The following is a 20726-nucleotide window of genomic DNA, read 5'->3' on the forward strand; positions in this document are numbered from 1 at the left end:
CTTAAGCCAAGCTGGGCTATGTGCCCTCTCTGCCCTCCTTTCTTTCTCCCCTGGGGGAAAAAAATCTGGTCTTTGAGTCAGAGTCCTCAAACTGATAATCCTTCCCCAGCTGTAGGTCACATCCATGCTGGGCTTCTGGTTACCTCACAAGCATCCACACATCCTTTCTGCTTCAAGCTGGTCAGAATCATCTTTGGGGCTTTGGACCAGAGGAAGGAAAGGAACAGTTCCCCAGGGACCACAGATGGATCACATCACCCACAGGGCTAATGTCTCAGTGGCAATCCAGCAATCCAGAACTTACTCTGTGTCTCTTTTCTCCTCAGGAGGTGATAATTGTCCTGGAAAGGTAAGGAGGAGTTTTCTTTTTTAGAAGAGGGGCCAGCAGAAAGCATATATGCCTATGACAAAGGTTATTGAATTAGAAATACATGCACTGAAGTTTTCCCCATCTGGCTTCCTATTCTCAAAGACTTCATTGTCTATAAAATATTTTCTGGTCTCAGAAAGCTAATAAGTGGACATCTTAGTTGGTGATTGCCCACAGTAGTTGGATCGTAACATCTTCACACAGTAAAGCCCTGCCAAACAGGGAAATCCTGGGAAGTTCTGGGTCTTTCCAGAATTCAGACTACTGGAGCATGGCCAGCTGGAACTCCTTTTCTCAGTGGAATCTAACAAGTTACCTCCCAAAAAGAGCCATGAGTCAGACCCACAGTGTGGGCAAGACTCCTTGAGGTTCCTTGCAGAAGTGATTCAGCCTGTCTCAGATGGATTGCCTATAAAATGAAATTGAATGCATTTGCCAGGTGACCTCAGGCTTAGAGAGGAGAGACAGACTGTCCACATGCTGCAGCCTATAACCAGGAACTCCTGGGTAGAAACTAAATCCTGCATTGTTTGCCTCTCACACCCACCCCTGAAGACTTGAACACCAGAAGTGTTTGTAAATTTGAGTTGAATTAAATTATCAGAGTCCTCCACAATGGAGGTTATAGTGTTAGGGTTTGGGATAGGAGTAAGAGACAGGAGTCTCAAACTCTCTTTCCCCCAGGAGTGAGTCCTGGAACCTGAAGGGCCTGGATATTGCCTCTCCAGAACTCAGGAGTGTGTGCCATGTGCCAGGGCTGAAGAAGATGCTGAGGACATGTGCAGGTGAGGCAAGCTCTAGGAATTTTGCGGGGGATAATGGGGGTGCAGAGTAGATCCCAGGGTCAGGGAGCCTGGATGGCAACTTGGAGGAGAGATGGAAGGTCAGAGCAGGGGGAGCAGAGATGGAGGTAAGGAAGATGGTTTCTTCAAAGGTCAGGACCAAGGCAAGAACTGGCTGATGGTCATTTCCTCACACAGGGAGGTTGACCCCTCATGCTTGCCCAAAATCCCCCCACCACAGGCACAGAGTTAGTGACTCCCCCCATGCAAGACATGACTATGGTCCTCTCTCTGCAGTCCACATCACTCTGGATCCAGACACAGCCAATCCATGGCTCATACTTTCAGAAGATCGGAGACAAGTGAGGCTTGGAGACACCCAGCAGAGCATACCTGGAAATGAAGAGAGATTTGATAGTTATCCTATGGTCCTGGGTGCCCAGCACTTCCACTCTGGAAAACATTACTGGGAGGTAGATGTGACAGGAAAGGAGGCCTGGGACCTGGGTGTCTGCAGAGACTCTGTGCGCAGGAAGGGGCACTTTTTGCTTAGTTCCAAGAGTGGCTTCTGGACAATTTGGTTGTGGAACAAACAAAAATATGAGGCTGGCACCTACCCCCAGACTCCCCTCCACCTTCAGGTGCCTCCATGCCAAATTGGGATTTTCCTGGACTATGAGGCCGGCATGGTCTCCTTCTACAACATCACTGACCATGGCTCCCTCATCTACTCCTTCTCTGAATGTGCCTTTACAGGACCTCTGCGGCCCTTCTTCAGTCCTGGTTTCAATGACGGAGGAAGAAACACAGCCCCTCTAACCCTCTGTCCACTGAATATTGGATCACAAGGATCCACTGACTATTGATGGCTTTCTCTGGACACTGCCATTCTCCCCATTGGCACCACTTCTCAGCCACAAACCCTGCCTATTTTCCCCATGAACTCTGAACGACCTTTCTCTCTGCAGAGGCATCTGGATCCCAGCAAGCGAGCTTTAGCAGGGAAGTCACTTCATCATCAACATTCCTGCCCCAGATGGCTTTGTGATTCCCTCCTTATATTTGGCCCAAACTCATCTTGATCAACCAAAAACGTGTTTCTGCCTTCTTTATGGGACTTAAGTTTTGTTTTCTCCTCTCCATCTCTAGGGTGTCATCTTTGATGAGATCTCTATTATATCTTGTATGGTTTGCAAAAAGACTTCCTAAAAGTAAAAAATAAAATTTAAAAAACCGTGTCTCAGTCTATCTCATTCAGTCCTCGTTCCTTAATCCTGAAATACTTGATAACTCTGAATATGATTAATAGTAACGTGTCTTTAACATTGCACGTTTTTTTCCTGCCTGGGCTGTCCCCTCTTCTCCATTTGAAATATTTGATCTTGGACTGAAGACCCAGGTCAAGAATCTTCTGTACTTCCCCATTACAGCCTTCCCCATCATAGCCGCTGTGTTGATAGAAGGCCATCTGGGCTCTGATCGCTGCCTGAGGGGATATTACCTCCTTACCATGATGGAACACCTGCTTTTGAAATACAAAGTTCTCCTAGGGTTGGGGTAGCTCTGTGGACCTCTGCATCTCTGACCCTCATGGACCTGAAGCACCTTCTGTCCATGTTCTCAGTAAGTGACGAGTGATAACATCAAAGTTCCTGGAGCTCTCTGTCCCTGCAAGGTCAAGGCTGGGCTGCCCTATGCTTTCAGTATTCTTCTAGAAAACTGGCCAACTCCTGTGCCCCTTGGAATATCCAATTTTAATGATATTTCTCTCTGGAATGCGTCTTTCTTGGGCAAAGTTTTCTGACTAATGCTCACCTGCTACTCACCTGTTGTGTGGCCCGGTTCCTAACAAGCCATGGACCTGTACCAGTCCACGGCCAGGGGGTTGGGGCTCCTGTTCTTAATGATCAGGAATGTGTAGTTTTTTACATTTTTTATTGACATATATGTGCATTCAGAAAAGTGCACGTAGCATTCACATCAATGATTCTTTTTGTAAAAAGTTGAATGGAATCCTGTAATAGAACCCATACAGAACCAGAACATTCCCAGCACCCCAGCAGATCCAGATGAGCTCCCTTCAAGTCACAGCCCACGAAGGTAATCACTATCCTCACATATACAACTCGATTTATTTTGATATTTTGAATCCTGTGTAACTACAGTACCCATTATTTTATGCCTAACTTCATTTTTTTTATTCTATTATACTTTAAGTTCTAGGGTACATGTGCAGAACGTGCAGGTTTGTTACACAGGTATACACGTGCCATGGTAGTTTGCTGCAACCATCAACCTGTCATCTACATTATGTATGTCTCCTAATGCTATCCCTTCCCCAGCCTCCACACCCTAAAAGGCCCTGGTGTGTGATGTTCCCTGCCCTGTGTCCAAGTGTTTTCATTGTTCAATTCCCACCTATGAGTGAGAACATGCAGGTGTTTGATTTTCTGTCCTTGTGATAGTCTACTGAGAATGATGGTTTCCAGCTTCATCCATGTCCCTGCAAAGGATATGAACACATCCTTTTTTATGGCTGCATAGTATTCCATGGTGTATATGTGCCACATTTTCTTAATCCAGTCTATCATTGATGGACATTTGGGTTGGTTCCAAGTCTTTGCTATTGTGAATAGTGCCACAATAAACATACGTGTGCATGTGTCTTTATAGTAGGGTTCAATCAGTTGAACCCTCATTGATATGAAAGCCAGGACTGAGGTAACAGCATCACCTGGTGACAGCATACTTTAAGTTTTTAAGGTTGGAACAATAAAGCTCTAAACTTGAATCACAGTATACTGTGAAAGAGCCCTAGCATTCCAGGAACTCTGATTCCTTAACTAAAATAGAGTCTCAGTTTGCCCTCAGCACCATATCTACTCAATATTTCATGAAAAATTCAGATACTGTACAAAGAAGTCAGTGACTTTGAAAAGACTTTATTGATCAAAGAGTTGCTTCTAAGGATGAGTAATGGTCTGTCTTTTAACATAGGACAGAAAAGAATCCTATGAAGAAAAGATAAAAAGAACAGAAAAGACCCAGGTCCTAAATCCTCAGATGACAACATTACAGAGCTAAATCGAAATAAATGACAAAGTCAACCAGTTCCTTGGGTAATAAACTGGAGCAGGAACATGGAAGAGAATTAATGTGTGTGCAAATGAGGAGGTACTGGGGAATGGTGGGCTTGTATTTGCTAGGTTCATGGAGAAAATGAAGAAAAAGAAGGGTAGATTATAAAATCAGCTTTTCTGCTTCTCTGTGTTTCTGCCTTAGAGCTGACCAGTATAAATGATGGTTTTCTCCCTTTCATTGATATACCAGTGAGAAGAGACTGTCATAATGACATCAACCTAAATCTCAATTCTCAAAATCTGAATACCTTGGGATATCAGATTACCTTTGTACTTGGAGATATACATTATACAGATGATATACTTCCCTTGATCTCCACCAAAATAAATCAAGTGGTAGAGATTTCAAAGAATCTCAACTTTTACGCCCACCAATAGTCACTAACAAGTAATCCAGGTACACCCTTGCTTGCCACATAAAAGTTCTCCTGAGAAATGAGGAAAGACTCTATCAGCACTAATTCTAATTCTCATTAATATTGTCCTTTAAAATTCAAACAAACTAGTTGAATTTTCTAATCTCTTTTGATTCTACAACTTCCTTTTGAATTAGGAAAAATAGATATTATACTGCAATTTTAAAGACAAAGTCAGTAAAGTGGAAAAGGAAGAAAATTTAAAATGTATCCTCTGCTTATTTTGTCTCATGTATATTCAAGGTCCTGTTCATACTTTATTTTATTTATTTTTATCATAGGCCTATGATAAAGGTACAATCAAGACAATCAATAAATGCAATGATTATGACACCCTCCCATATCTAATTTAAAATAAAATATAGTCCAAATGATATCAAATATATGTATATGATTACATTAAGATAGAGTCTATCTAAGTGTTTTAACTGTAATGCCCTAGTAAGTAAAGTTTTCTTATGGTTTAATTTGGTTACCTCGGTTTTGATAGTCCTTTTTCTGGCACCCTAAGGATGTGCCAGGAAGAGTCTCTGAGAGAATAAGTAACTTACCCAAGGTCAAACACACTGTTATCAAGGAAGCCAAGATTCAAACCTAATCCTGATCCAAAGCTCATGTTCTTCCCTAAACACTACACTTTTCAAGGTCACATGATAATCGGATTTTCAAAGTCATGGTCAGTCACTTTATCCATAGTCAGTGGAATCTTAATTCATAAGTCTCTACAAAGTAGGCAAAAAAAATGTGAAGCCCTATAGTGATAAACATACCATCAGATTAGTCAAATCTAACACCATTTCCTCTATGAGTACAAAAGACTGAGCACACGCTCTTGAATCTGTCTGGTCTTGATCCCATAAATGATGGGGTTCAGCGTGGGAGGAGCCAACATGCAGACATTAGCCAGCAGAATGTGTGTATGGAGAGGAACATGGTGCCCAAACTGCTGGGTAATTATAGTAAAAATACCAGGCAAGTAGAACATGGAAATGACTCCGAGGTGGGAGCCACACGTGCCCAGAGCCTTTAGCCGAGCTCCTTGGGAGGGGAGGTGGAAGACTGTATAGAGGATGAAGCTATAGGACACTAAGATGAGCAAGGCATCTAGCACTACAGTACAGAGAAGGACAGACAAGCCATACCAAACATTGACACGAATATCAGCACAAGCAAACTTGGCAACAGCCATGTGCTCACAGTAGGTATGCGGCAGCAGATTGTTACGGCAGAAAGGCAGCCGCTTTGCCAGAAACATATCTGTGATTATCACACAGAAGCTTCTCAGGACCACAGCCAAGCCAATCTTTATGATTGTTGCACGACTGAGCACTGTGGTATAGTGCAGTGGGTAACATATGGCCACGTAGCAGTCAAGTACCATCACCAACAGAATTCCTGATTCTGCAATGAAGGTAGCATGGATGAAGAAGATTTGGGTAACACAGCCATCAACGGATATTGCCCCAGCATAGAACCAGGATATGGCTAGGGCCTTGGGCACAGGCCAAGGATGAGGTCAGCCGCAGCCAGCACGCAGAGGAAAAGGTACATGGGTTCATGGAGGGTGCGTTCAGTGATGATGATGAAGATGATGAGGCTGTTCCCAAGGAAAGCAACAAGGTAGGAAATAAAGAAGGGGAGAGAGATCCATGTGTGCTGGTCTTCTAAGCCAGGAATGCCCAGCACAATGAAGAGTGAGTGGCTGCTACCAGTGGAGTTGTGGGTTTCCATGCCCAGGGAAGGTAACCTGTGCATTGGTATGTAGGATTTGGCAGTCACCTCTTCTTTTTTCCCAAGAAGCTGAATGAGGTTGGAGTAGGGAAAGAGGGAACAGATTATTTTTCACTGGATGGAGCAGTGAAAAGGGTCCTGTTCAAGAAGTCAGGGAATGTGGGCTAAAATTCTTTGCCATTCTATTCATGAACTATGTGATGTCAATAAAATTACTTCCCTGTTCTGGGTGTCTCTTTTATTACCTAAAACTAAAGTTAGGGAGAGAATGGATTACATTATTTGTAAAAGAGGACTTTTTGGTTCTAGAATTCCATAGATCTCAGTCTCAGGTTGTTATAAATGGTTAGGAGCTGCGAATAATAAGCATTTCAATTTCCACTTTGAACACCAGAATGCGATGTGCATCTCAAAAGGAAAGTGGCAACTGAATTACCTATCAATTTAACAAGACTTACTGAGTATGTGCCAGGCACAGTTTCTTGAAGACCTACTTGGGGCAGTCAGACAATCAGGCAACTTGTCTACCCATCTAATATGCACACTGTAGAAGAAAAGCTAAGCACAGGGAGCTGTGGAAAGAGGAAGAACTCCGTAGAGGTTCGGAAAAGGCTTTCTAGAGTGCTGCCTTGAAGAATAAGTAAGAGTTCGCCAAGTAAGGAAATGTGATGAGGGAAGAACTTGAATGAAGTCATAGAGATCTGAAAAGACATAGAGTTTGGAGGAAAATTATAATGATGAAGGGTGAGGGCAAAGAGGACATGAGAGGCATAATAAAATTGTAGAAAGTAATGCAGGGGAGTGAGGTAGGGGCCAAATCATTGGGAGATTTGAGTCCTACTCTAAGGGCTTTAGATTGATGTTGAAGTAGTGAGAATCACTGAAAGATCTGTAGTGAGAGAATGTCATGGTAAAGTTTACATTTTAGGTAGCTTTCTCTCCTTCAGTATTGTGTAAAATGGATGGGGAATGGAGGAGACTGGAGAATGAGAAAAGAATCATTTAGGAGGGGTGCTGTGCTGCAGGCTTTATGTGCATTATTACAGTCACCATAGCCTGAGATAACTGTTGTCATTTCCTCCGTTTTGCTGATAGGGGACCACACAGAGCTCTGAGAATCTAAGTAGCATCCCTACCCAAGGTCGTCGGGCTAGCAAATGATAGAGCTGGAATTTGGCTTTCCAGACCAGGTTTTAATCACTTCATGTCTGCCCTATTCCACTAGATGCCATTCATCGGGTGATGGTGATTTCCTGACAAGGAGAAAAACAAAGTTGTCAGTTACAAATTCCCTTAAACTCCACCGCCTTCACTCTGCCATCTACAAATTTATTTGTACTCAAGTTGTCCTTTCCCTCTTCCTCCTGCTGTAAGCTAAGCCCTCCATCTGTGCACTGGAACCCAACCCTTCGTTTTTCCATTAGTTGGTCACTCTCCAGTAATTTTAACCTCTCCCTCTCTGTTCGTTCCTTGTTCTTACTGAGTAAACACGTTTGGATGTCTTGTCTCCCCTTCACCTCAGTGTCACAAAAGGAAGGATGTGCTCTCTCTTCAGTAATCCTCTCACCTCCCTCTTGATCTTCACCCACTGCCATGGTACCGATAGCCCCAACATGCCACAAAAGTTTCCTTCTCTAAAATGATCTGTCACATTACGATTGCCCAATCTAATATCACTTTTGATTCCTGTCACTCATAATCTTCAATTCTGTTACTAATACTTCTTAGCTTTATAATCGCAACCATTAAATACCTACTGCATATCATATACAATTATTATTTCTAATCTTCACACCAAACCTATAAAATTGAAATTATCACTGGTTTATTCACAAAGAAACCGACAGATAATTTGTCCAAAGTTAAACAACTTGTTAGTAACTAGCAAAGCTTCCATCAGTATTTAAAACTTCCATTTTGTTATATTGATTACCTAAACCGGGCTTCCACCCCACTCTGTTCCAGTTCTCCTACTCATGCCACAACTTCTAAAACATGTAAGACAGTGAACATAGGAAAAATAAGAGCTTTCAAGTCAGACCTACCTGGGTCAAATTCCATCTCTGCCAGCTGAAAATACACACACACATACACACACACACACACACACACACACAGTCACACACTCTTCCATTCAGGTGCATATTTCACACATGTTCATTCTTACCGTCACCATTACACATATTCACTCTCACAAATTTTAATGAAGATTTACATACTGCCATTTTTACAGTTTACACAAACAGCCCTTCACTCTGACACTTCACACACACATACTTTTAACATTTCCTGCATATTTGTACCCTCACAAATTCACACATAGTCATTAATTACCCAAACTTACTCCTACACAGATAATTTATGACTTATCTAAGTCATCCCATTTTGAATCCCTCTTACCCCTGCCTCCAGTCTTAAAATCCCTAGCCTATGCCAGAAGAAGGGACTGTCACAGAAGCACAATTCACAGGGCAACACCCCTGAGCTTCCCCAGTTCCAATCTTGAACCTCCTAACCTTGAATGAGAGACATAAAATATATGGGTTGGGACTTAATTCCAGGGATCTTCAAAATTCAGCCTATGGGCCAATTCCTGCCCATTACCTGCTTTTGTAAATAAAGTTTTATTGGAACACAGCCATTTCCATTTGTTTACATACCATTTGTGAGAGCTCTTGTGGAACAGAGTTAAGCAGACCATTTCTGAAGCCTAAAGTATTTACTCTAGGTCTGTACCAAAAATGTTTCCCAATTCCTGCTTTAGAATAATCTTGTCGTGTAACTATAAGAGCCCAGAAAGGAAGGCAATTTTCCCAAGGTTACAGAGGAAATGAGTTAAGGAAGTCTAGAAGCAAGCCTCTTGCCTCTCATTTCACTAGTATTTCCAGGAGGCCACAAATCTTCTGTAGTAACATGTTGGTCCACTCTCTCTGACTCTGTTCTCAGGGGATAGAGAATTCCAAATATGACTTCTATAGAGTGGCCAAATGATGAAGGCAATTCATCATTGTTTCTCATCAATAAACTCAATATTTCTCTCACCTCCTTTATCCCCACACTCAGTCAAACCCCATGGTTCGTGCCCATAGGTAGAGCCCACAGAAGCACCAGGCTATGCTGTCAGTGCCACCTTATACCTCTCCTCACCCCAAAGAGCCTGTCTCAGTTTATCAGGAGTTGCCAACTGGAGCCATGCCCCTGTCTTGATCCCAGAGTGTCTCCACACCATAGACTGTGTGCAGTGACCAGTGGACCAAGCTGGAGGAGAAACTGCAGGACAAACTATTCTTTCTCTCAGCATCTTCAGGGACCACGGTCTTATTCACATGACTTTCTTCTCCCCTAGGAGCTCCTCTACTTCCAGTGACATCACTGTAAAGCTCTTAACTCTTTCACTGCATGGATGCTGGGAGCTCACCATGAAAAGCATGCTTGAGAGGCCCTATGAGTTTGGTGAGAGAGTGGTTTCAGAGGGAGAAGGTCAGGGCAGAGAATGGAAATGTGACTAAAGACCTTCAGCAAGGCCCCAAAGTTTGTTCCCTACCATCCTCTTCAACCCTGACTTCCAGAAGGCACAGAAACACTTCAGGAGCTGAAATCCTACAGATTTTCTCAAGCATTCATTTACTCATTCTCCATCAATTCCACCAATATGGGTTAAGTGCTGACTATATTGACAGCACCATAGTAGAATGCTAAACAAAATCAAGTCCATTTAAAATGTGTTTCTATAATTTTGTCTATGGAACTAATGCTTTGATTCTATAATGCATAGAACATTTTCATTGATAGCCTCCTAAGCTTACCCCCTATTTATTTTTATGTTGTCTTATATTTACCATACTCTTTTATTTAATTTCATAATATAGAACTTTTTCAAGGAAATAAGTGTTTTATGACCCACATAGCTCCTTTATTCTTTCCCATTTCAAGAAATCGTTCTTACTTTTTAAAATAAATTGTATTGTGTATGTCTAAGGTACACAACATAATGTTATGCAATAAGTATACATAGTAAAATGGTTACTAAAGTGAAACAAATTAACATATTTATTAGCTTACAAAGTTACTGAATTTTTGCTAGTTTTTGTGGCAAGAGTAGCTAAAATCTACTTGTTTAGCAGAAATCTCAAATACAGTACACTTTTATCACTACACAGGTCCATTAACATGCTGCATTTGTCTCCAGTATAGCACAATGCCATGTACATAGTACTCTATATATATTTCTTGAGATAAAATGGGTGACTAAATATTTCACATTGGTGACATGCCATAATATGTTTACATCCTTCCCTTATTGTTGAACGTTTATATAGCTTCCATTACTCTCTATTAAAAATATTCTGTCATGAATATACTTATATATGAAGTTTTGTAGGTGTTCTGGATTATTCTAATTAAATATTTGATATTCAAAAGAAGAAAATTGTTATGGCAAAATCTTCATTTTATGTTGTATAGGGTATTGTTGATGGAAATTTTTAATATTTTAATAATTATTTACAAATGTTTTTTACAGAGAAGTCAAAATTTTTCGACTTGAAACCTACCTTGTGCCAGGCACATTGATATACAGGAGTGAAGACAGGTGCCATTGTGGGATTTACGGTACAGAATGAAAAAATAAATAAATAAAAATGAAAAAGCGAAGCCCCCTCATTAAGTGTTTTCCTCCATTAGCATTTTGGTGCCATTTATTTAGAACCTGTGGGAGCCCTTACTATCTTAAACATTTACACCCATTTGGGGGGCATTTTTACTGCAAATGCCAAAACATTTTCCAGGCTTTGTTCTAAACTAATGCTCATTCACTTTCTTTTAGAAGCTACTACTCCTTTGAAACTCATGTTTCTTACCTTCTCCTACTCCTAATGTTGTATGTCTGTCTTCCAGATTCCCTCACAATAAATGTAGGCAAAATATAAATTATTACAGTACAGCTATTATGGAAAACAGTACAGAGGTTTCTGAAAAATTTAAAATAGAGCTACCATATGATCCAATAACCTCACCACTGGGTATATATTCAAAGGATAGAAAACTGATATTTCAAAAAGATATCTGTATGCCCATGTTTGTTGCAGCATTATTCATAGTAGCCAAGATATCAAATCAACGTAAGTGACCGTCAACATATGAAAGGCTAGTGAAAATGTGAGATATATACACAATGGAATACCATTTGGCCTTATAAAGGAAGGAAATCCTGTCATTGACAACAACATGGATGAACCCAGAGGCCATTATGTCAAGAGAAATAAGGCAGGCACCAAAAGCCAAATACAGCATGATCTTATTTACATACAGAATCTAAAAATGTTGAACTCATAAAAGCAAAGAGTGTAATGGTAGTCACAAGAGGCTGTGGGGTGGGAAAGACTGGGGAGATGTTGGTCAAAAGACACAAATTTTAGTTAGAAAGAATAAGTACAAGAGATCTAGTGTACACCATGGTGTACAATAATTAATTATGATATATTATATATTTGAAAAATGGGAATAGAGTAGATTTCAAGTGTTCTCGCCACAAAAAGGTTATGTAAGCTAATGCATATATTAATAGCTTAATTTAGCCATTCCACAATGTTTATGTATATCAAAGCATCATATTGTATAAAACTACTTGTCAATTTTAAAAATTAATTAGAAAAAGTATCATCTTAAACTACCTAGTATAAGGACGGTTACAACATGCTCTATGAATGAGCTAAGATGTCAGATGATTCTTGAGATCTAAGTACATATTCACCAATCAGTCAAATAAGGAGGATATTCCCGGCAGAAAAATCAAGAATAAGGACTCAGAGGTAGAAGGGCATAGAATGACAAAAGTGGGGGTAAATAATGAATTATGTTCTGTATTTGAGGAATAGTTGTGAAAAACGAAATGGGAAATACTGTTGGAAAGGTCTCCTACAGCAAAATGCCTAACTGCCTTAGTTACTGCCCAAAGGTTAATTTTTTTTTTTTTTAGATGGAATTTTGCTCTGTTGCCCAGGCTGGAGTGCAATGGCGCAATCTCGGCTCACTGTAACCTCTGCTTCCCGGGTTCAAGTGATTCTCCCGCCTCAACCTCCCGAGTAGCTGGGATCACAGGTGCATGCCACCACGCCCAGCTAATTTTTGTGTTTTTAGTAGAAACGGGTTGCATCATATTAGTCAGGCTGGTCTCGAACTCCTGACTTCAGGTGATCTGCCCGCTCGGCCTCCCAAAGTGCTGGGATTAGAGGTGTAAGCCACCGCGCCCGGCTGTAAATTCTTAAGAAAGGCTTTTCTGCAACTGAACAATGAGATAGGCCCCAAATAGTATCTCCTGGCATCATCCTACACCATTCAAGCATTCCAAAACTCACTCTACCAGATGTCTCTAGCTGGAGAATCTCCAGGCTTTATGGTACCTAAGCACCTTAAAATTTACATCCAGCAACTGATGTCACATAATTCTATCATTCATAGTATCAGTTTATTTATTCAATAATATTTTCAGTCAATACATATTTATTGTGTTCCTAGAGTATGCCAAGCAGAATTGAAGTCTACAATGCAAATAAGTAAACAAAGCAAAATCCTTGCCTTTATGGTTGTCAGCTGCTGTGCCTCAGTTGCCCTCAATGGCATCTCTCACCATATGGTCTCTTATTTATTTGTCTATCATAAGCTATTTACATGGCTGGTGGCCTCCAAGACGACAGAATGAAAGTTACAAGGCCTCTGAAAGTATATACTCCAGAATTCAAATGCATAACTTTGACCTTATTCTATTAGTCAAAGCAAGTCATAAGGCCATCCTAGATTCCAGGAGATGAGTAATAAACAACATGTCATGATGGAGGAACGGTGCATGTGTTCAGAAGAGGGAGGAATTGTTAGTGGCCATTTTTGTGGATGCTCAACCACACTTCAGCCACACTATCAGACTGGCAAATATTCAAAAGCTTGACAACATACCCTACTGGCAAGGTCAGGAGGGAAAAGACATGCTCATGAATTGCTGGTGGTAATGAAAAACTGGCACAACTCTTATGGTGTTATATCATTAATACCTAACAAATCGACAAATGCATTTACCTTAGGCCAAGTAGCCCTCTCCTAATAATTAAATATGAGATGCATCAGTAGAATTATCCAACTAAAGAAGTAGGAAAAAGAACAGAAAAATAAATGAATAGGCCACAGGTACTGGTGAAACAATGTCAAAAGGTCTAAAAATAGTTTGCTTTGGGTCCCAAAGTGAAATGTGAGACAGAATGGGATAAAAAAAAATTTAAGAAATAATTACTAAAATTTTCCAAGTTAGTTAAAACTCATATATTTACATATTCAAAAAGCTAAGCAAACATCAAGGAGGATAAAAACAAAGAAAGTTATGCCTTGGCACATCACAATCAAACTGAAAATTAAGAAAAAGTAAAAACAAAAAAAAATAAACAGTCAAGACAAACAATGAAATACAAATGTGTCCAAAATAATCATGACTCACATGTTTTCTACTAACCATTAAGCATCATTATTCATGACTGTGAAAGTTAAAATTTAGAAAGCCAGGGAGATCAATATAACTTCAACATTATACTTTTCATGAAGAAAAATCATCAACACATATTAATCATCAGACTTCATATGCCTATTAAAAATTGGTTTAACATTTGTTTTAACAGGCTGTTGTAAGGCTAGATTAGGTGGGAAAGGATTTTGTATTAGAGCATCTTGAGAAAAGCAAAAGAGAAAAGGAGCAGGAGGAACGGAGGGAGGTGGGAAGTGGTTTTAGAGACTCAGCCTACTTGGGAAGAGGGCAAGGCTGGTGGAAATAGCTCTTTCCCTAGAGAGCGTGGCAGAAGTGCTTCCCTCAAGGTGTCTTCTGAAAGAAGATAAACAGCCCAACTCCTGGCCCCCAACAGGCTGAATTTTATCACAGATCTCGTTTCTGGTACTGAAGTCTCAGTCTGAGGCCAGTGAGTGAATTAGACATCTATGGATGGTACTGGTTCCAGAAATAAGGTAAGAACCAGGCTGGTGTTATATCATACAGGCCAGAGGTAAAAGGACTCTTAGAGACTGTTGAAATATGTGGTAAATATATATATACCAGAGGCACAAGTCTCCGCTTATGGCAGAAGTGAAAGATGAGGATCTGAGAAGCGAGGGTGAGAGAACGTGGGCTACATGGAATTTACTAAAGGGCAGAAAAAAGAAGCAATCCAGTAGTTAGTAGGCACCATGAGAAAACATAAAATATATTGATGTACGCTGCAAACAACTCGTGGCATAATGTGAAAGAAGCCCTGCAAATGGCAGGGAACTGTAGTCACCTGCCCCAAGCCACACATTAAAGAGCTTTGTGGAGGCAGCCAGGGCATCCTAGCAGGTGTGAAAAATAACTAAGAGCCAATTATCCCCCCCAGAAAGAAAGAAGGGGATGCACCAAGAGTGTGAACTAGAATGGAAGAAAAAATATTACTGATCATAAGATATATCTTAGCCAACAACTAAATATTTTAAGATACTCCTTTATTGAATATCCTCAGAAACCCCATGAAGAGTGTATTTTATTATTTGTCTCCATTTCTTCATTCCATTGAAAATGGGATTCAATATGGCTCTCTTCTCAGAAGGCACTCTCTGAAGCCATTCCACCTCCCTAGTTCTCCTCAGTACTCCTTATGCACACCAGTAAACCTATTTACTCACAAGCTCACCATTCTCTGAAACCATAAACCTATTTAGGACTCAGGCACACGGCATGATGCAGGAAAAAATAGTCAATGCTCAAATATGCCTGGTGAATGAATCCACTAATGAGTCAAGAAGAATATGCTAGGAAGTAAATGATGAAGTTACATGTTCATTTCTACCAACAGGAGAATTTCTCAAATATCAAGAACTGCAACCCCTCCTCACCCCCCGGAAATAACTCTTTACCTAATTTCAGTCACTTCTAAGCCTAGTTCCCTGGGGTGTGAGCACAAGGAGCACCTCGTCTCAGATAAAGAGGTGCCTTGACCCTCTTCATAAGTGAGCAAACTGTGTGTGGTGAAGTCAGAGGTTTCAAATCTCATTTCTATCAATTGCTGCTTTGTGACAAGTAGCAAGTTATTCATATTGTCTAAGACTCACTTTCCTTAAGTGTGAAATAAGGATACTAGCCAGTTCTAAGAATGGATGTCTACTCCCTGCATTAAGAACATACGAAGTGCACTGTGCATACTACAGCCCCTGGCATAAAGTGATGCTTAATAAACATTAGCTAAATTCTCCTGTGACTGTAATACAATAAGGTATTTTCCATTCCTGGAACAGCACTGGCCTTTTAGGCTTCAGTGTCTTCAATCAATCAATGTTCCAACAAACATCAACAGGTCATCTGTCTAAACTAATGACTGCCCCTGTGTAAAGGATGGGGCCTAAGAGTGAAGTTGTGATCAAAGCCCTTCACATTCAGGAAAATCCTGCCTATACCATCACTTCCCTTGTTCTCCTCAGTACTCCTTATGCACCAGCCACCCTGGCCTGAAAATATTTCAGAAACATCCTGTGCATTGATCTGTACACTCACCTTTTCTTATGCTACTTCCTTTCTCTCTTCATTATTAACTTTATGATAAACTACTCAATTTTAAGTGTCACCTTATTCAGCTTTCCCACACAGAAATAATAATTTCCTCTGTATATTCATAATCCTCCATTCATAATTAAAGTGCATACAATAATGTCTCTTATTCTGATTACTTGGAGATATTGTCTGACTGTCATTCATTAGAGTATAGACCACCACCTTTCATATTTGCGTGTTTGTTATGGAGATTATGGAATATGCCAAAAGCTCCTGGTGACATTGCAAAGAATGTTGGAGATTTTATCTTCTTCTGCCTCTGTGAGTAGGAGGTGAGGTTCTGAAAGTTCCCAGCTATGCCTACTGCAAACCACAGTGGCACTAGCCACACAGTCTTTCACTTGCTGGGCATCCCCTGCCTAGAGGACCAGCACATGTGGATTTCTATCCCATTCTTCATTTCTTATGTCACCGCCCTTCTTGGGAACAGCCTGCTCATCTTCATTATCCTCACAAAGCGCAGCCTCCATGAACCCATGTACCTCTTCCTCTGCATGCTGCCTGGAGCAGACATTGTCCTCTCCACGTGCACCATTCCTCAGGCCTTAGCTATCTTCTGGTTCCATGCTGGGGACATCTCCCTGGATCGTTGCATCACTCAGCTCTTCTTCATCCATTCCACCTTCATCTCTGAGTCAGGGATCTTGCTAGTGATGGCCTTTGACCACTACATTGCCATATGCTACCCACTGAGGTACACCACCATTCTTATAAATGCTCTGATTAAGAAAATTTGTATGACTGTCTCCCTGAGAAGTTACGGTACAATTTTCCCTATCATATTTCTTTTAAAAAGATTGACTTTCTGCCAGAATAATATTATTCCACACACCTTTTGTGAACACATTGGCCTAGCCAAATATGCATGTAATGACATTCGAATAAACGTTTAGTATGAGTTTTCAATTCTAATGTCAACGGTGGTCTTAGATGTTGTACTAATTTCCTATATGCTGATTCTCCATGCTGTCTTCCACATGCCTTCTCCAGATGCTCGCCACAAAGCTCTCAATACATGTGGCTCCCATGTTTGCATCATCATCCTCTTTTATGGGTCTGGCATCTTCACAGTCCTTACCTAGAGGTTTGGACACCACATTCCATATTGTATCCACATCCCATTGGCTAATGTCTGCTTTCTGGTTCCACCTATGCTGAATCCCATTATTTATGGGATCAAAACCAAGCAAATCCAGGAACAGGTGGTTCATTTTTTGTTTATAAAACAGAAATAACTTTGGTTTAAGAACTGAGTTTTCAGAATCTCTAGCTATCTGGTAAGTGGGTATGGAAGTGGTAGATGGGAGAGGTCAGCTGACACAGTAGGAAATAACTCAGTGAGTACCATGTCTGGAGCAAGGTCAACTGGGAAGTTGCAGGGCTTACTCTTCTGTTTTTTAAGGAACCTAGGACAGCAATGCAATGTTTGACTGAACAAACTACCTCCTGCACAGAGCCTGGGAGAGAATAGATTGATTTTTCAGAAGTCATGTATCCTTAATAGGACCACACTATCATGATCTTTGGAAATAGATAAAGTGGGAACAGTGCTCTGGCATTGGAATTTGTTCAGCTGTCCTCTACTGAGTTTCTGAAGCTCTGAGACATGTTGTATTCCTGTAAAATCACGTACAAACCTCCATTCTTTTATGTCCTTCATTCCAGCTAAGTGACATTCTTAGAATCAGTGATTCCTAGGTTTTCCATTTATTTCTATTATGTTATAATTTATATCCTATGAACATGAATGTCTATAATAGAGGATTGCAAATAAATTGTGTGATTCATATTTTGCAGAACAACTCTTGAGGAACCTGAGTCTGATCGTTTTTGTGTTGGGGAATGACCTGTGGTTTCTGAAGGTGTGGTGTGTGCTGGGGAAATGCTGAAGAAAGGGAACTCCTTCATTCTCAGTGTCAGGCTGTGTTCTTCAATGATCTCCTCCTCAGGAAGACATTCAAGATGTTTATTCACATGAATTCTGAGTGTTTTTACAACCACACTTCCCAATACCTTCTATGCAACCTGAACTTCAGATGCATCAGGCCATTAATTTGTCAGTTTTCTCAGGTTATACCATACTCTTCAGGTACTCTGCCTTCTCTTGAAATAACCTCCATCAACTTGTGGAAAACTCTTATTCCTCCTTTCATATCTAATTCTCATGTCATCTCCTCTGACATTTTCTCCAATCACAATTCCTTCTCAGTGTATTATAGTTGATAATTTTTTAAGAGAAAAATAGCATATTGCTCATATTTTTAATACTTATTTTATTAAAAGTCTATGTTGCTTCTAGGAAGCATTAGAAATTGTGAAAAAACAAACTTGAAATGGAGCTCATAAAACTACAATCTTAGAGCTCTCAAGCAATTTTAATGTTAAAATTTGTTATATATAGCTATACATCTTTGTTTATAAATGTACATGTCTATACATCTGTATCTGTATCTGAATCTGTATTTGTATTTATTTTCATCTGTATCAATTCCTGTATCTATTTACAAAATATTATAATATGATAAATATGTAGAATAGCGACTATACTATAGTTGTAGTCTATAACCTAATTTTTCCCTTTTATAAATTTTTTTTAATTTTTCTTTTTTGTTGAAAAACAAAATTATATTTATCGTGTACAACGCGTTTTAAAATATGTATACATTGTGGAATGGGTAAATTGAGCTAATTAACATATACATTACCTCATTTGTTGTGGTAAGAAAATTTAAAACCTGCTATCTTAGCAATTTTTCTTTTTTTTTTTTTTTTTTTTTTAAATTTATTTATTATTATTATACTTTAAGTTGTAGGGTACATGTGCATAACGTGCAGGTTTGTTACATATGTATACTTGTGCCTTGTTGGTGTGCTGCACCCATCAACTCGTCATTTACATCAGGTATAACTCCCAATGCAATCCCTCCCCCCTCCCCCCTCCCCCCCTCCCCATGATAGGCCCCAGTGTGTGATGTTCCCCTTCCTGAGTCCGAGTGATCTCATTGTTCAGTTCCCACCTATGAGTGAGAACATGCGGTGTTTGGTTTTCGGTTCTTGTGATAGTTTGCTAAGAATGATGGTTTCCAGCTGCATCCATGTCCCTACAAAGGACACAAACTCATCCTTTTTGATGGCTGCATAGTATTCCATGGTGTATATGTGCCACATTTTCTTAATCCAATCTGTCACTGATGGACATTTGGGTTGATTCCAAGTCTTTGCTATTGTGAATAGTGCCGCAATAAACATACGTGTGCATGTGTCTTTCTGGCAGCATAATTTATAATCCTTTGGGTATATACCCAGTAATGGGATGGCTGGGTCATATGGTACATCTAGTTCTAGATCCTTGAGGAATCACCATACTGTTTTCCATAATGGTTGAACTAGTTTACAATCCCACCAACAGTGTAAAAGAGTTCCTATTTCTCCACATCCTCTCCAGCACCTGTTGTTTCCTGACTTATTAATGATTGCCATTCTAACTGGTGTGAGATGGTATCTCATTGTGGTTTTGATTTGCATTTCTCTGATGGCCAGTGATGATGAGCATTTTTTCATGTGTCTGTTGGCTGTATGAATGTCTTCTTTTGAGAAATGTCTGTTCATATCCTTTGCCCACTTTTTGATGGGGTTGTTTGTTTTTTTCTTGAAAATTTGTTTGAGTTCTTTGTAGGTTCTGGATATTAGCCCTTTGTCAGATGAGTAGATTGCAAAAATTTTCTCCCATTCTGTAGGTTGCCTGTTCACTCTGATGGTAGTTTCTTTTGCTGTGCAGAAGCTCTTTAGTTTAATTAGATCCCATTTGTCAATTTTGGCTTTTGCTGCTGTTGCTTTTGGTGTTTTAGACATGAAGTCTTTGCCCATGCCTATGTCCTGAATGGTACTACCTAGGTTTTCCTCTAGGATTTTTATGGTATTAGGTCTAACATTTAAGTCTCTAATCCATCTTGAATTAATTTTCGTATAAGGAGTAAGGAAAGGATCCAGTTTCAGCTTTCTACTTACGGCTAGCCAATTTCCCCAGCACCATTTATTAAATAGGGAATCCTTTCCCCAATTCTTGTTTCTCTCAGGTTTGTCAAAGATCAGATGGCTGTAGATGTGTGGTATTATTTCTGAGGACTCTGTTCTGTTCCATTGGTCTATATCTCTGTTTTGGTACCAGTACCATGCTGTTTTGGTTACTGTAGCCTTGTAGTATAGTTTGAAGTCAGGTAGCGTGATGCCTCCAGCTTTGTTCTTTTGACTTAGGATTGTCTTGGAGATGCGGGCTCTTTTTTGGTTCCATATGAACTTTAAAGCAGTTTTTTCCAATTCTGTGAAGAAACTCGTTGGTAGCTTGATGGGGATGGCATTGAATCTATAAATGACCTTGGGCAGTATGGCCATTTTCACGATATTGATTCTTCCTATCCATGAGCATGGTATGTTCTTCCATTTGTTTGTGTCCTCTTTGATTTCACTGAGCAGTGGTTTGTAGTTCTCCTTGAAGAGGTCCTTTACATCCCTTGTAAGTTGGATTCCTAGGTATTTTATTCTCTTTGAAGCAATTGTGAATGGAAGTTCATTCCTGATTTGGCTCTCTGTTTGTCTGTTACTGGTGTATAAGAATGCTTGTGATTTTTGCACATTAATTTTGTATCCTGAGACTTTGCTGAAGTTGCTTATCAG

The 20726-nt window shown here is 40.1% G+C and overlaps 3 protein-coding genes across 3 annotated transcripts in view; all 3 read left to right on the forward strand.

Annotated features, from left to right (window-relative positions):
* Window positions 1-2402, forward strand: part of TRIM21 (tripartite motif containing 21) — a 116079-nt gene extending 113677 nt beyond the window's left edge. The window contains exons 6-8 of the mRNA XM_050756219.1: window positions 327-349; window positions 1055-1155; window positions 1450-2402. Coding sequence (XP_050612176.1) covers window positions 327-349; window positions 1055-1155; window positions 1450-2018 — 693 coding nt within the window. The 3' untranslated portion in view covers window positions 2019-2402. The remainder of the gene's footprint in view (window positions 1-326; window positions 350-1054; window positions 1156-1449) is intronic.
* The window catches only part of RHOG (ras homolog family member G), a 1041648-nt gene that overhangs the window by 606707 nt on the left and 414215 nt on the right, over window positions 1-20726 (forward strand). The window lies entirely within an intron of this gene.
* Window positions 16349-17287, forward strand: LOC126935180 (olfactory receptor 52B4). Its single transcript, XM_050756380.1, is given in 1 exon segment — window positions 16349-17287. A coding segment is annotated over 1 exon segment (939 nt).

The sequence above is a fragment of the Macaca thibetana genome, chromosome 14 (genome assembly GCF_024542745.1).
Source record: "Macaca thibetana thibetana isolate TM-01 chromosome 14, ASM2454274v1, whole genome shotgun sequence".
NCBI classification, from domain to species: domain Eukaryota; kingdom Metazoa; phylum Chordata; class Mammalia; order Primates; family Cercopithecidae; genus Macaca; species Macaca thibetana.